The following is a 17,208-nucleotide window of genomic DNA, read 5'->3' on the forward strand; positions in this document are numbered from 1 at the left end:
AGCGATGTAGAAGTCAGTCACAATCACGACATACAGAGGCAGACTAGGCTTGGGACACAAGGTCAGGATCTGGGTGGTAAAGTGTCCTTGATTGGCAGAGGTAGGCCAAAGGCTTCCTTTCGGTGTAGGTGGAAATCTGCTCCTCCTGGCCGACAGTGCTGAGAAAGGCACTCATGAACCTGAACTCTCTGTGTCCCTTTCACTCCTGGGTCCGAAGCCCATAAAACCAGTAACAGTCAAGAGACGTTGCTCTGTGGGAGCCTGATTTAAATAAACCTTTCCGGGGTGGGGGTGGGGGGGGGGGGGGGGGGGGGGGAGAGGGGGAGCCTTGCATAGTTTAAACTTCTGCAATAATGGCAACGGGCACATATGCAGAGCATTGGGATTTGTTTCCCATCTTTTAGGGTTCAATTTCCCCTCCCTAACCACCACCTACCTCTCCTAGTGGGGTGGGGGTGGTGGCAGGGCAAGGGTGTGGGTGGTGTCCATCAAGGTTAACTTTGTGGGCGAGCCCTTCTGCAGGAATTCTAAATTCTGTTCCAATTGCACTGTGAAACTCTGACTTAAATGTTATTAAAGTGTCTCTTCCTCACCAAGGCAGGACATTTACACAACATGAAATCTGCTTATGTGGAAGGTTAGGGAAAATTTTACCTATCCTTTCCTTCCCATTGTCAGGGGGCTGTTACTCTCGTGGCCTGAATGTTTTGTAAGTGCTATGTACAGTTTGGATGCCCATAGTTGGAGCCCTCTAGTGTGCAAACTGATATATTCATTGCAATAATATTTCCAGTTTTTGTACATGAAACTGGTGAAAGGTTAATGATTTATCACAGATGGGACTTCACTCTGATTTACAGCAATCAACATTGATAAAAATAGCTGTTTAAATTATTTCTTAATTTGGGGTGGCACAGTGGTTAGCACTGCTGCCTACCACGCTGAGGACCCGGGTTTGATCCCAGCCCTGGGTCACTGTCCGTGTGGAGTTTGCACATTCTCCCCGTGTCTGTGTGGGTTTCACCCCCACAACCCAAAGATGTGCAGGCTAGGTGGATTGGCTACGCTAAATTGCTCCTTAATTGGAAAAAAATAATTGAGTACTCTAAATCTATAAAATATAAATAAATAAATTATTTCTTAATTGTTTTACTGCATGATACCAAAAGGAGACAGTCTGAGAAACACAAGTTTAGTTTGACTGGTTATATTCGAATAAGGCCAAAATGCTGGAGTGATCGCTGTATCCAAAAGAGCCACTGAGCATGGTGACTCTCTGCGAGCTCTCCCTAACAGGTCCACTTTTTACTTATTTTACAATCGTTGTAATCTTTTAAAATTTTATTCTAAGACTAACATTATCACTAACCTCTCTCTTTTCCCTATTATGTATTTTCTTTTATTTCCTTTTCTTTTCATCTACTTAATGATCTGTTCAGCTGTTCGCAGAAAAATACTTTTCGCTGTACCTTGGTACACGTGACAATTAACAGATCCATCCATCCAAGATACATTTTTGTCATAAGATTTATTTTAATCTTTATTGTGGAACTATGAGTTGTAGGAGTTCCCCACCTGCTCTAACTCTCAAAGTTTTCCCAACTCCCTCTGCTGCCTGTTCCAGTCCCTTCCTGAGACTTGAATTCAGGCCAAAAATAAGCCGAGATGAAGTTTAACCCCAAAGTATGCATTCTGTTTTGACTTAATCTCCCATTTGTATCTCAATTTTAGAACACCATTGAGAAGAATGAATGAGAAAAATGTCTTCAAGAACACACGTGAGCATCTGGTTGGAAATTAGCAGTCTTCTGACCAAATGTTTGGATTGTTGCTTTCCTCGAGGAATAGATTTGTAAATTTAATAAAAATTTCTATCAAACTTAAAACTGCTAAAATTGCCTGGAACAAATATTTTAATTCACTACTTGATATCAGATAATGTTGCCCACCAGGTTAAGATCCTGGAGATGAAAAATTGTTCTACCCATCTTAGACAAGAATAGATACATTTTGTATATTTGTTTTTGTTTTTATGATTCAGAAATGTTGAAGTAATTGGAATTGTTTCAAATATGATGCGGATTTTACAAAATAATCAGTTGCAATGGGTGTTTTTGTACCTAGGGATTAATTTATTTGTTTCCGTTTGGCTATACTGAGATATTTATTTGGTTTGCATAAAGAACCAACACTGAGATGTGGCAGAATTTGTATTTCTTAATAAATCTGTACATTATTAATGTTTGCACATGCCTGAATACTGATACTGATGTTTTTGTAAAGGTGTTATGCATTGTAACCAATGCACCTCTGTATAGTGTGCCACATGATTACATGGTGACAACATCAGAGGCACTTGGGGGATTTTCCCTCTATTCCACCTTAGACCGTGAGCAAGCAGCACCTCTGTAAATAAAGTCTGATAATTGGTTCAATAAGCTACGGTGTGGAAACCTGGTTAATCTTTGATTCTACTGTGTAGTAAAAACAAAACCCTTGAAATATTACAAAATTGGTTTAATTTTGATTGTTCTTTGTTAACCAAACTAGATACCAATATCTTAACTTATGAAAATGTTCGTGTGTATGTTTCTACAATATTGCATCCTTTATGATTGCAGATTTTTTCCATTGTTGTTGAGTAGACAGTGTTACCAGGGTAATTGTCTCACCGTGGATCAATCATGTTTTATTTTCTTTAATTATTTCTGTTTGCCTCATTGCCAGGCCCCAATTGGCTCTGATCCTCATCTGTGCCTGCCCCAAACCTCCCCATTACTCCATGGACATCTGGACACTAAAGTCATAGAATCATCGAATTTACAGTGCAGAAGGAGGCCATTTGGCCCATCGAGTCTGCACTGGCCCTTGGAAAGAGCACCCTACTCAAGCCCACACTTCCATCCTATCCCCGTAATCCAGTAACTCCACCTCACTTTTTTGGACACTAAGGGCAATTTAGCATGGACAATCCATATAACCTGCACATCTTTGGACTAGTCTCAGCTATTTCAACCTCTTTGCCTCATCTCCAAATTACTGGATATCTTCCCTCAAGCTTTAGCATGGTGTGGAGATGGGTATCAACTATGAATTAGATTCAGAAAATTAAACATGAAAAGAGATTTTAAAATAGTATCGTAGAAACTGGTGTCACAAGAAAATATAGAGTGAGTCAAAGAAGCAAAAGTATGCCATAAAAGCAAAATTAAATTGAAAATGTGCAAAATACAGAAAGGAAGTAGTTGCATTTGTATAGCATCTTTTACATCCTCAATACATTGCAAAGTACTTCATGACGTGTTGAATTTTTACAGAATTCTGCAAAATACAAAATGTGTGTTTTTCAAAAGTTTCATCTAGTTTTTGCAAAATTAACACTGACATAATAATAATCACTTATTGTCACAAGTAGGCTTCAATGAAGTTACTGTGAAAAGCCCCCAGTCGCCACATTCCAGCGCCTGTTTGGGGAGGCCAGTACGGGAATTGAACCCGCGCTGCTGGTGTTCTGCATTGCAAGCCAGCTATTTAGCCCACTGTGCTATACCCGTTGGCCATGATATTAGGATAACTTGATGCTCCTCATTGAGAGGTGCCATATGGTATTTCTTACAGACGAGAAGATTTGGTTTGAAATCTTTATGCAAGGTTTCTTCATAACTAAGTCCTTTGATACCATGGAGAACACTTTCTGACAACATTGCAAAATCTTATTATGATCCCCATGGAGGCCATGAAAGAGATTAATTTCCTGACACACAGACCCAATGGAAAAGATTTCACGTTTTAAAAAAACTTTTACTGTAACATATTACGATCCCAAACCAGTCGCCAAAGTGTCTAGGATACTGGACAGAAACCATAATATTTTATTATAATGTTGTAAGACTGAGGAAATCACTCCATGGTTGATTTCACACAAAATATAGATATGGTATATTAAAACAAACATTATCGTACATTAAGACAAACATTATTATTAACACAGCATTAAAATATCTTTAACATCACACAAGACAAGAGCTTACAATTACCTCTTAAACAATGCAAAAAAATGAGTTGACACGATAACCATTACCTGCTATCTTTACTTCCACTCAAACAATAGAAACAGCTCCGGTTACAATCCACTTTTAAATAAAGTTAGCACTCAGGAATATTTGTTGTACAGAGATGTCTTCAATACTCCACTTTGAAAAGTGAGATTTTTTGAGACTGATTTAAAGAAAGAGACCTGACACCCTGTCAGATTAATGCAGAATCTCTGGCTGTATTTCTTCAGAAACTGCTTTTCAGCTTGCCTTCCACCCACAAGAGTATAACTGAACATCAATATTGACTGATCCAACCCCTGGTTCCTTGACATCTTACTAGGCTGAACACAATGGGCGGGATTCTCTGGTCGGCGACGCCAAAATCACGTATGGCCGGAGAATCCCCGTTTGCGCCAAAATCGGAGCGGGGCCACTTGCGTGCTCCGCTCCCTCAAAAACTGCATGCCGTATGGACTGCCTCAGGGCACCATCTGAGGCCCTGCCCCGCTGCTCCGCCCGTGATGGGCCAAGTTCCCGACGGCGTGGGTCCCTCATGCTATTTCTTTTCATGAGCCCGGCGTGGCAGCTGCGGACTGAGTCCAGTGCCGCCACAGTCGGCACAGAGGGGGGCAGGGAATCCCGTGTCCTGCTGGCAGGGGGGGGGGGGGGGCTTTGCTGTGGGCTGGGGCACTGGTGGGTGGGGGTGTTCCAGAGGTGGTGAGGCTGATCACGGGGCAGCTTTTGGGAGGCCGTGTCCACACGTGGCCAGTCCCATGTTGCACGGCACCGCCACCACAAGCCGCCTCCGTGTGCATGCGCGGACCCGGCAATACTCCGGCCGTATCCGCAGGTAAAGCTGGGGCCTTTACGCTGCGTGCCTGCTCGCCCTCCACCAGATGGATGATCAGTGCAGCTTATGTGCCATTTTTTCTGACGTAAAACGCCACTGCTCCCATGCCGGCGTCAGCATTTAGTCTTCAAATCGGAGAATCAGGCCCAATGTCTCTAATTAACTACTCTGCAGGGAACCCTCTTGATGGGAACAAAAATCCATTGGACCAAATCTTTACAATGCTTTAATTGCACCAATGGATCCAAAACAGCCTAAATGTCTTGCAAATCAGGATGTTTTTTAAAGCAACAGCCATACACACACTACACCCAGGCTTTAACCCTTACTGCACCAAATATAATACAAAGGGCTGGATTCTCCACCATATCGAGAACTCCACTACCGTCGGCAAGAATGCATTGGTGGGCGGAAAACAGGATCTGCGTTCACCAATGTTTCCATCCCCCACTGGTGGTGAGATTGAGGTTCGTGCACTGTGCCAGCGGGAGGATGCAAATGGATCATTAAGTCATGAATACGCATGGCTAAGGATTGGAACTCGCTTCTTGATTTGCTCTCCCAGCATGGGCATAAATCAGGTACAATTCCGCTCCAGTATGAGGACATAGGGCGCGGTCCAAGTACCGCGATACGCCTGAAAGGCAGCTCACCGCAGCGCAGCATTGCCGATAAAAGTCAGGAAATCCCTGCTCCCAGGATCTAACCGGCTTGCAATGTCTCGTGAGAGCTAATGCGATTTCGCGAGACAAAACAATGTATATCCCCGCTCATTGTGGGCAGGATCATCTTTTAGCAATTCTGCATATTAGAGCGAGACAGCTAGTCTCACTTTAATGTGCAGATTCCCAAGGTACCTGAGGCTTTGAGATCGGGGACCTCTGACGAGAGTCGTTCAGTACTAGTCTCCACAAATGGGGACCAGATGGAACGGCACTCGTGGGCGTCTGCCAGGGGATTGGAGGCCCCCAGCTGTATGCTCTTTGGGCAGGGTAGTGCCCTGGCACTGCTGGTGTCACCTGGGCACCCTGGCAGTAGCAGCATTGTCCCTTGGCTGTGCCAGCCTGGCACCCTAGCAACACCATCTGTGTGCCAGCCTGGCACTGTCAAGGTGCCCATGTGGCAGTGCCAGTTGGAATTGGCATTGCCAGGTTGGCACTGTCAGGCTGGCATTTTGTGCGTGTGCAATCCGTCCGGGGTGCACTGTGCGGGTACGGGGCGGATTGATACACTCCCATATTGTGGTAGGACTGGGGGTGGGGGAGTTGGTGGTTGCTTTAGCAGCCTCGGAGATCGGGTCATCATTTAAAACTGATGTCTCGATCTCTCACTAACTAGAGAATTATGGTGAGCGGAGCTCCTCACTGTACAAAACGGGGCTATATGCAGCCTCGGCCAAGCTCACCCCGCTGAGGCCCCCCATACAATGCGAGTTGCGTTGTATAGCCATCTGTTTCTCGGCACTGCGAGTGCCAGGAAACATATAGCTAAACGCGCTCACTGTGGAACTTTGTTCCCAAATAGTTGAATGACGCCCATAGTATCCCAAAGGAGAATCCTGAACAATATATCTGGAATTCCTACACTCATCACAAACAATCAAACCCAAAACCAACATAATGGCCTCCAAGACCCCTGGAGTGGCCCTCAGACCTCGTCTCAACATAAATTAAACATGAATTAACAGAAGAATTGCATGTTGAGGCAAATACAGATCTCACTAATTTATTCAGCAATCCACTCAGCATGTACGTCACTAATGTCAGCTGCAAAGGGCAGAATTTTCCATTCTGGAGACTTGGGGCTCACTTTTCCCAACACATTGCACCTGGTGCCGATCCCGTTGCACTGGGAGCATCACTGGCAAAGCACAAAATAGGCGTGGCCGGGCGGGAGTCACCCGATCTGCGGCACCCAGTGAAGTAATGATATTTAAATGAGCCATTAGGCGCTTCAAAATATACACAGCTGGGTTGAGGCTGCAGTCGCCTGGCCTCCTGGAGTCACCAGCCACACTGGCAACGCCCGGGCGTCGATTAGTACTGGTCTCCACAAGCTGAGACTTGGTGTGAGGGCCACTCCGGGGGTCTTGGAGGCCATTTGAGCCCCCCTGGTTGTTGGGGACATGCCAGGGTGGCAGGCTGGCAGTGCCAGGGTGCCAGTTTGGTGCTAGAGGGGGTGAAGGATGGGGGTATGAAGAGGCATCAGGAAAATTGGAGGGGTGAAGAGAGGGACCTGGAAGGGCGGGGCCCTAAAGGTGGGGGGAGGTGGCCCTCAGTGAACTCAGCCTGGTATGCTCACTTGGCAGGGGGGCATGCCCCAATGCCCACAAGGATAGATGGGTGTGGGGCCTGGGTGCTGGGGAGTTAAGCTCCCGCCAACTTTCACTAATGGGGAGGGGGGGGAAGAGATTGCTGCTTGAGGGTCAAGGGTTAGGAGTGCTGCCCATGTCTGAAGATAGATGCATTGTCTATAGGTGGGGGTTGTGGAGGACCCTCAACCTCACTTTGAGATCGGGGAACCCTTTCAAGGCAGGCTGGCAAGTTTAGTTCCCCACTGCAGCAAAAATCTCGAAGTGTTGGCTTGACTGTTGAGAAACTCCCCAGGGCCCAAAAAAGAATGACTTAAGTGTGGGTGAATACAGGTCTGGATCTCACCCAAGTAGCCAATGGGAAACGCTCCTCCAAACGCACCCAAAATTACATTTAGGTTGCGATTCAGCGGACTTGAGTTAAAGTCCAGTGAATGGCACCTTTAGCCTCAGCTCGCTAACAGGAAAGGCTCCTCGCAGATTGGGGCGCAATTTTGAAAGGCTGCGCCAACCTCTCCCCTCTCCCACCCTTATTTGTAAGACTTCCCTTCAACCTTGGGGTGGCCCCGGCACCCTCAACCACACTCTACCTGATACCATGCTCATTGGTTCCTGGGCACTGGGTGAATCCAGCCGAGATCCAGATCGTGACGTCTCTCAAGGTTCCATTAAATCTTGCAAGATGTTCCAAGCATTGCAAATCCTGCAAGAGGCCACTCACGAGATTCACAACCTTGTCCCGACACCAAGTTGGGCACGACAAGGCCGGTGAATCCTGCCCTTAGCCAGTTTTATGATGAATTGCACCCTAAATGTAATGCCGGGTGAGAAACTTAGTGTGATTCCCATTGGGAGTTGGGGCAGGGGAACACACGATCTCCTGCTTTTCAGATATAATGCATCAACATATAATGCGATAATTATGCATCAACGAGGAGTTCGGCAAATTAGATGGTGATGCGCACAGGAGGTCACCTGTCCCGACGATACCTAACAAGATCAAAGTCCCTGGTGCCATACTTAAAGGGCTCCAGGACAGACATTTATTCATTGTAGGCCAGGCTGGCAGTATGAAGGTGCCCTGTTGCTCTACTCATCCAGAATCCTTGTGACCACAGCTCATACTGGAACTGACAGATATCAGCAGTAACATCCTGGAGCACTTCAATTTGTTCACACATCCATTTCAGTCCTTTACAGGTTTTCCTCTATCTCATGCCAAAAGGCCACGCTGAGGACCCGGGTCACTGTCCGTGTGGGGTTTGTACATTCTCCCGTGTTTGCGTGGGTCTCAACCCCACAACCCAAAGATGTGCAGTGTAGGTGAACTGGCCAGGCTAAATTTCACCCTAATTGGAAGAAAGAAATGGGTATTCTATTTCAAAAACATTTTTTTTACAGAGTATATAGAGAGACCATTGCCTTGGCAGCATATTGAATGATCCTTTTTTAACCATGACCATTCACCTGGGAGAACGGAAGTTTGGAGTAGCAAGTTGGCTGCCCTCCACCAGTCACAAATCATCATCTTTGACATCCAGTTGCCTCATTATTATGGTGTGCCTTTTTTTGTCCACTTGTGCTGACCTTGAACTCCACCCACCCAAAAGGGCTGTTCTCTCACTTTGAGTGTTCACACATCCAGAGCAACTGTGTTATGTTGTACCTGTTGAACCTCAGGCATTTTTGACCAGTTCACTTACTCCAAGGTTTTACCTAGGGTGTCTCTATTTACGAGGAGAACAAACCACAAACACAAGTTCAAAATTCAGCAATATTTATTTAACACAGTTAACCCTTATATTACCCACAAAATACTAGAGGTACCAACAGTGTATACTACCCGTAAAGATGGCTTGGTAGGCTATAGATCTGATCAGTGAAATTCCTCTGGCCCGTCTTCACGAAGGTGGTTCTCGCTAGCCCCCTTTCCTCTCCCTCTCCCTCTCTTTCTCCTCTTCTCTTTCTCCTTCCTTTCCTTCTCCTTCCCTCCCCTTCCCTTCCCTCCCTCCCAAATGACAGGTCATAGATCATAGAATTTACAGTGCATAAGGAGGCCATTCAGCCCATCAAGTCTGCACTGGCCCTTGGAAAGAGCACCCTCCTATGCCCACACCTCCACTCTATCCCCGTAACCCAATAACCCCACCAATCCTTTTGACACTAAGGGGAATTTAGCACAGCCAATCCACCTAACCTGCACATCTTTGGACTGTGGGAGAAAACCAGAGCACCTGGAGGAAACCCACATAGACATGGGGAGAATGTGCAGAATCCACACAGACTGTGACCCAAGCCAGGAATCGAAACTGGGAACCTGCAACTGTGAAGCAACTGTGCTAATCACTGTGCTACCGTGCTGCCCGTGCTGCCTGGTCACCTGGGTCCGCCCCAGGTGTCCATCTCCTGTGGCTGTGTTTGCACATACCCCTTGCCAAATAAGTTACGGCGGCAACTCTAGGCGCTCAAAAGTCTGGCCCGGCCTGGGTTCGCAACAGTAGGCCAGTGCTTTTCAATTGGATCGATTATAACTTGATGGCTGATTGACAGGGCAGATCCATGTCTTGGCAGCCTGTCTGACCTCCAAGTGTATTCGAACTTGGCCAGTCCAAATTCCCATGAGGCTGTGCTGGTGCGACTGGGGCTTGTTTTAAAGTGTCGAGTTCTTTAATTAAAAATGACCAATTTTAATCGGGCCCAAACGCTAGGCCCTGGTAGGTCACCAGAGTGTCAAGAACAACCTTGAGAAAATGGTGCATGTAATCTCTCAGGCACACTGCACCACCTTCTACGCTCTCCGTATCACCGATTAACTCCCCTACCCCACCATCACCATAACCCAGTATCAGCATTCCTCTCCTCCCATCACCCTTGAACCTCCTTCCGTTACCCTGCACCCTAACATGATCCATCTCCACATCCCTTTCCGCCCTTAGAGCCAACAACCGTTACTGTCCTCATGCCCACTGTTCCCACCTGCCACCTGTCCTTTCCCCTCAGTGACCCACCTAATGAGACCTTCACCTTCCAGACTCTCACACTAAACCTCCCGCCCATATTGCATCCGATTTTTCTCCTCTGACTGTTGCTGTTCACTCCTAATACCTCGACCCTGAATTCTCCCCCAAAGGACCCCACCATCGACACCACTGACTCAGACACTCTTTTGCTCCACTTTCCTGGACAACCAACCGCATTTTCAGGACACTCTTCCCCCTTTCCTTCCCCCATAAGCCAGTATTCCCATCCAGTTGTGGTTCCTCTTGTGAGACAAGCACCTAAAATCTTGCAGCGCCACTATTAAAGGTAAGCGAAAGCCACAGCTGTGTACCTTAAGATTAAGTGAAGCTTACCAGGTTCACACCACTTGCATACAGTCAGGAAACAAATTGTTCCACGACTTCCAGTGGCGGTCATGGAGTGAGTGGTCGCACACAGGGCAGCTCTGGCTCAAAGGTGTTGGTTTGGGCATTTTATACCCATTAGTGGAGTAACTCTGGAAAGAAAGTGGTGCAGAATGTGTAGAGGGAGAGGTTGTCCCCAAAATTGGCATGTCTACTACCTACCAGACCTGGCTAAGGAATTGGCAGGGCATGTAGCACTGCAACAATTGATAGAATGGTGGAGGAGGAAAGGTTATCAGCAGTGGGAAAGCCCCAGATGGATCAGTTGATGGCCTTCGTCAAAGACGAATTTTGGGTTTTTTGTTGAAAACTCACCACTATTCTTAGAAGTCCCCCTATACCAAAAAGGGCCGACATTCTAAATGGTGAACTGGGATTCTCACTCCCTGACTCCAATTTTGCCATGCATAGTGACTGGTCGAAGGTCGAGGGAGCAGTAGCACCTCTGCGAGGATCGATGGACTGGGTACAGAAGTGCCTCGAGGCATAAGGGGTGATGATATGCAAGGTGGAGAAGGTGGTGTCCAACCAGAGCAATTGTATCGTGTCCTTGGTGGCGGAGGTGGGGATCCTGGGGGACGATGCAAGTTGCTGAGAGTGAAGATTAAGGAGCAGGTTAACAACATCAATATTATTCGTGATGTTCTATGCAGTGAAATCAAGAAAACACACTAAGCTACCACTATGCCCCCTCTATTAAAACATTCACACAGTTTAGAAATGCTGATCAAGTTCTCGAACGGCACACATATCTCCATTATCATACATAACAGTCCCTACCAATTTACATGACATTTCTTCCTTAATAACTATTACAGCTCTTCAATGCAATATTGTTTGCTGCATTGGTAATAATTTTCCCGCCGTGGCATCAAGCTACAAAAATTCTTAAACTATTGTCATTTATCATATTGGGGTTCCTCGTCAGTCGCTACTGTCTCTGCCGAGACCCTTAATAACTCCCCCACATAGTACATACCCCGTGGAAACCGCAGATCATCCATCAGCTGATGTCTAGTTAGAGATGTATGACCGGAGGTTTCACTGTTCAGTCATAATTTGATATTTTGATTTGTTTCTAACCCATAAAGGTTTCCTCCGGGCTCTGTCATTGAATATGTAGCCAATTGTATCATTAGCTTCCACCCAATATTGTTTAAAACATTCTTCTCTGGAGTGTAGTTCTCTTCCTTCTTGTGAACTGGTTTGTCTGTTATTTATGTTTCCCATCTGAAAAATCAAATGAACAGGTCAAGGGTGGAGAGGGCCATAATCTTTAATTTGTGCTTTCTATTTTCGTTTGGGTAATCCAGAAGTGCCCTCTCCAGGACTTCCGGATTTCTTTTGCCACCATTTTTTCCTTTTTCTTTTTGAACTGGTTTATTTTCCTTCTGTCATTGCACCCCTGAGTGAGATTCTAAGAATCTCAAATTCCTCCTCTTTTGCTCACTCAGTGATCCAATCTGGTCGAAACTTTACCCTGATACATTAATTACTTTAATTTGATTACGACCGGATTGTTATGAAAGGTAAGTTCCGAACATGACATTTTAACTCTATCATCTGTCCAATCAATGCTGCTAACGGGTTTCACTTCTCTGTCTTCCCACCAATTGGGTCATGTGTTTTAATTGTGATACAATTTCTTTTGCTCCAGACACCATGCTTCTCTAAGTCAACTGTGTGTTTACCCAGATTCTGAACAATCTTATCTTTACATTTTACAGCCTCACTGATTATTTTTCCAGCAGTCTTAGTTGGTAGCTTCACCCACACTTCCTCTGTGTTATCAATTGTTTTTAATATCTTAATTTTACCTGCATCTATTTTTATCAAATCTTTTCCTGCCATCAGATTCTCATTTCCTTATACTGCTAGTAATTCTCTTAATCTAACTTTTGATCCAGTATCTTTATTCTCTAAAGCTCCATCTTCAATGTATTTAACATTCTAAACATCATTACTTTTGCTAGTGACATTCTTGTGATCATTGGGCACTAGGACCCTGCGGAGCTATGCAGTGTCAATTTCAACGCTCAGCTTCAAAGCCTGCAAGCAGCTGACTGCTGCCCAGTACAAACTCGTTATGTTTATTCTGAGACCAATTTGGTTCTAAACATGCTGATTTACCACCTCATAATACTGATCACATTTCTGCCTGCCATTTATAACTTCTAATTGATGTGAAACTCGGTTTTGCAAAATACAACAGTTTTTAAAAATACAAACACCAAAGGAAATTCACAACTCCTTATTAAACATACACACACTCATTCATCCACTCAGATCTTGGATCTCTACTTTGCAGGATTTCACAAATCCTTATTAAACATACACTCACGTTTATCCACTGAGATCTTGGACCTCTATTCTGAAGGGTTTTAGTTACTTTTAACAAAAATTGAGACCCCTCCGTGCTGATAAGTCTCACTTATGCAGGAACTTTTTGCCTCTGTTAATTTCTTCCACTCTTGTTTCATTGCTTCAACTCTCTTCACCGTGTTTCAGAGCAAGAGGATGATTCTAATTGCCATTTTTCGGAATTCAAAGCTCGGTTCCTGGTTGTCCCTTTCAGTTGCAATCTGAAATTAAGGATAAGTACCCTTTCTGGGCCCTATCCAAGGCTAACTAAGGCACTATCTTCCCGTTTTAGTCAAGGGTCGATTGGTTATTGGTCTCTAAAGGTTCTTGGCGTCCCCATTTCTTTAGGCTTTCTCCTCACAATCTGCCTTACTCTAAGGATGATTTATTTTTTGGCCTCCTTTTACCAGTAATGGACGCAAGATTTTTAGTGCTGTCACCAAGATGTCTTGCAGACTTTTTCTCAGGGTCAGCATCTTCTCGTCTGCTGATTTTCACACCCAACCTGAGTTTTATGTCCCCTCGATCCACAGAATATCCTTACAAAAGTCAATCACACATGACTTTCCAGACTAAACTCGGCAGGTAAAGTCTGACTCACACATAGACTAAAAACTTCTAATATTCTAGCCTTTGTGCTGGTTAGAAACTTCTAATATTCCAACCGTTTCTTGGGAAATAGAAACTTCTAATATTTAAGCCCCCATTCTAGCCCCCATTCTGCTCAGCTAGAAACTTCTAATATTCCAGCCTCGCTTTACCAAGAAACTTCTAATATTCTAGGTCTCCACTTTGGATGCCATGGAGAAAGCAAAACAACCGGCTGGGCGTAATTAACACGGTGTTAACATGTAGAAAATAAAGGAAACCGCTAGGTGTAATTAACAGGGTTTTAATTAAACGATGGGCGCCATGTTGTTGAAAACTCACCACTATTCTTAGCAGTCCCCCTATACCAAAAAGGGCCAACATTCTAAATGGTGAACAGGAATTCTCACTCCCTGACTCCGATGCAGGCTTCAGTGGGTGCTATTCAGGTCAAACTACGTTTTCGAGTTATCCCCGGTGTAACCCATACCTTCACCGAAGATTTCATCTACTTACCACTTAGTAGCATCGATCCTGGGTCCCGCATTGATAAGTAAGTAAAGTAGACTTTGGAATAACTACTATTTCAGGTTAAATTAAGTTATTTTATTATTATATTTTTTCTTTTTAAAGCTGCAATTACTTTCTTTACAGAAAGGAAAAAGATCTTGCTTCTGGATCCTTCTGATTGGTTGAAGGGACCTTCAGGCCCAACTTGACAATCAATCTTCTTTTTAAAATCTGGTCTTCTTTAGATGTATTCACTGTTCTGCTCGGCTGCTATGTCCTATCTTTCCCATGTACCGAGCTATGAGAGGTGGATCTGCCAACTGTCTCTGAGCTGACTCTGCCTACTCTTTAAATTATAATCTTACTTAGATGTATTAGCTATTTTAGCTCGGCTGCTTTGCCCTGTCCCTTTCCCATGGCTGAGCTGACTGTAATCTGACTCTGAACTGCTTGTTCCTTCTCTGCTTCTCCGCCTCTCTCCCTCTGAGTTCTGGTTCTGGTAGTTCCTGCTCTGGTCTCTAGGTTTATATTCTCTTTCTAACAGTTATTACGTTTTTATGACTTTATTGTAAAGTAACTCTTTTCACTTTGATTGTAAAAAGTATCTTTGATCTAAACATTCTAATCGAACTAAGTATTCATTTTGACATAACCTCATCCCATAGATCTGATTACATTGTGTCCTTTGTGATATTCAAAAATGCTTTGACTTCAAGAGGTGTTACTTTTGGTTTGGTTCCTGTCATAATTTTGACTTTGATTTTGGCTTTAAATTATGTTTCTCGTAGACTGATAGTCTCCAGTTTTCTTTAATTTACCTGGTATTAGCAAAATTTCACACCTAGAATTGTCACCAAATTCAACTGAACCTCATCCTTTCTTTTCCAGCTGCTTACTAAGATAGTTAATTTCAATGAAGGTGTGAACCATTGTTTTTACCTTCAAACAAAAATCCTGTTTGTCTTGTTTGCTAAGCCTGCTTGACCAAGGATACCTGCATTTTACAATCCTGCTCTTTGCAGCTGCTGTTAACCCTTTGTGGGATCTTTCCCTGTATCTTCTCATGTTTCTCTCAGACCAGATATTGCCAGACTTCCATGTTTCAAATGACACATGTTTCCATATTTTCAATAAAAAGTTTTGTACCCGGCGAAATTGTGGGTCATATTTGAAGGCCGGGAATACTGTTTTGAGATGCCAGAACAAGCCAATGACTTTATAAGGGACCATAAAGTGGGGGAGAACTGAGAGTTGGTGTGAGATGGAGGAGCACGATCTGCAAAGGTTGAATGTTATGGCTGTTTTGTGTTACCGGAAGGTAAGGGTATATTGTGGGTGGAGTCCTCCCCCCCGCCCCCCCCCTCCCCCCCCCTCCCCCCACCCCTCACCGTTTGTGGTTTTTTTTTTTCTCGGGGGTGATTTGTGATTTTGGATGTTTTTCTTTCTGGGTAAGGGGTGTGTATGGTGGGGACCTGTTGGGTGGGGTTGGCAGTTGAGGGGTGTTCAGGTGGGTAGGAGGCCATTTACACAGGCTAAGGAGGGACCGGTGGAAAGAGTGGTGGAGGGGTGTGCAATGGAGTGCCTTCGAGCAGCAGTTGCCAGGCTAGCAGCTAATGCTGGTGAACAGAGGTGAGGTGGGGGAGGAGGCCACGAGAGGTGGCCAGGTGGGCCAGAGGGGAGGGAGATGGGACGAGAGAGGATTGCGATGTGGCAGAGTTGGAGGGTGAGCTTGGGCCCGATTCAGGGTGGTATTAGAGGAGGCAGAGCTGGAGGGGGATGATGGTGGATGGTGGAGGGGAATGGAGGTGTAGGCCGGTAAGAGTTGTAACATGGAACGTCCAAAGGTTAAACAGGCCAATTAAGAGGAGTTTGAAGACGGAGGTGTTTTTTTTTACGAGGAGGCACATCTCTGGGCGAAGGATCAGGTTAGTTTGAGGAAAGGATAGGTGGGACAATATTTTACTTGGGGTTTGACTCAAAGTCGTGGGGGCTGGCCATTATGTTGAACAAAAGAACGGGGTTTGTGGGGGCCAAGTATGTCAGGGACCCAGGGGGAAGGTGAGTAGGGTGCTGGAGGGGACGTCGGTAGTGCGAGTCAACATAAATGCGCCGAATTGGGATGATGTGAGGTTTGTAAAGGGTTTACTGGGAACGATCCCAGACGTACACATGCACCAGCTGATTATGGGTGGAGATTTTAACTGTGTGATGGAACCGAAGGTGGACAGGTCATACCCCAAGTCAATGGGAATGTCGAGGATGGCAAAGGAGTTTGGAAGGTTTATGGAATGTATGGGAATGGTTGATCCGTGGAGGTTTAGGAACCTGGGAGGGAGGTAGTATTCCTTCTTCTCACACGTGTATAAGGTGTACTCTAGAATTGATTATTTTTTGTGGTGAATCAAGCAGTATTGATGGGAGTGGTGGGGTGAAGTATGTGGGAATTGTGATTTCAGATCATGTGCCACATTGATGGATATTGGAATACAACCAGCTATGGTTGCCTTCCTCCTAGTTGCCACAGCCCTGGGGGCTGCACTGTGGCTGTGCAGCTGGAGTTGCACGAGGAGGAGGAAGCTACAGTAGTGGAGTGTGCCCCAGAAGAAAAGGAGGCAGCTGCTGAGGATGGAGAGCTGGCTGCCCATCAGGCCGAGGAGGAAGAGGTGCAAAGGAGGCGCCGCATGAGGCCTCGTGTGTATCACAGCACTGGACATTCGAAGAACTGGGACATACCATCGATGATTCCGGCTGAGCAGGGGGACAGTGCAACATATGTGCCAGATGATGGCACCCCTGTCACCATGGGGGAATGGGGGAGGAGAACCGTCATTGGGAAACCGGAGCGGGGGTTGCTTGCTGAACTGCATTCCCTGAGCCAAGCCCACCCCCAACGGGCCCTAACATTACATCTTGGTGGATCCTCAGATGGCATATCAGGAGTGGAGGCAGCCTACTGTGATTCCCGCCCTGTGACCTGGGTCCCCATTGTCTGGTGTCTTCTGGGGTGACCGGACCTGGATGGGCCCGGCTGCTGCTCGGTATTCCAGGTGGCTTAGTACTGGCCTGTTCTGCCTGCTACCCACCAGATGCGCCAGGGAAAGTGGGGGGGAGGGAGGGTCCAACGTGCTGCGGTGTTCCGGCATCTCC

The 17,208-nt window shown here is 45.6% G+C and overlaps 1 protein-coding gene across 2 annotated transcripts in view; it reads left to right on the top strand.

Annotated features, from left to right (window-relative positions):
• themis (thymocyte selection associated) overlaps positions 1-3,332 on the top strand; it is a 102,762-nt gene extending 99,430 nt beyond the window's left edge. For both annotated transcript variants that reach the window (XM_072499230.1, XM_072499229.1), the window contains one exon: positions 1,732-3,332. In XM_072499230.1, coding sequence (XP_072355331.1) covers positions 1,732-1,755 — 24 coding nt within the window. In that variant the 3' untranslated portion in view covers positions 1,756-3,332. The remainder of the gene's footprint in view (positions 1-1,731) is intronic.
• Positions 3,333-17,208: the final 13,876 nt, after the last annotated feature.

The sequence above is a fragment of the Scyliorhinus torazame genome, chromosome 4 (genome assembly GCF_047496885.1).
Source record: "Scyliorhinus torazame isolate Kashiwa2021f chromosome 4, sScyTor2.1, whole genome shotgun sequence".
NCBI classification, from domain to species: Eukaryota; Metazoa; Chordata; class Chondrichthyes; order Carcharhiniformes; family Scyliorhinidae; genus Scyliorhinus; species Scyliorhinus torazame.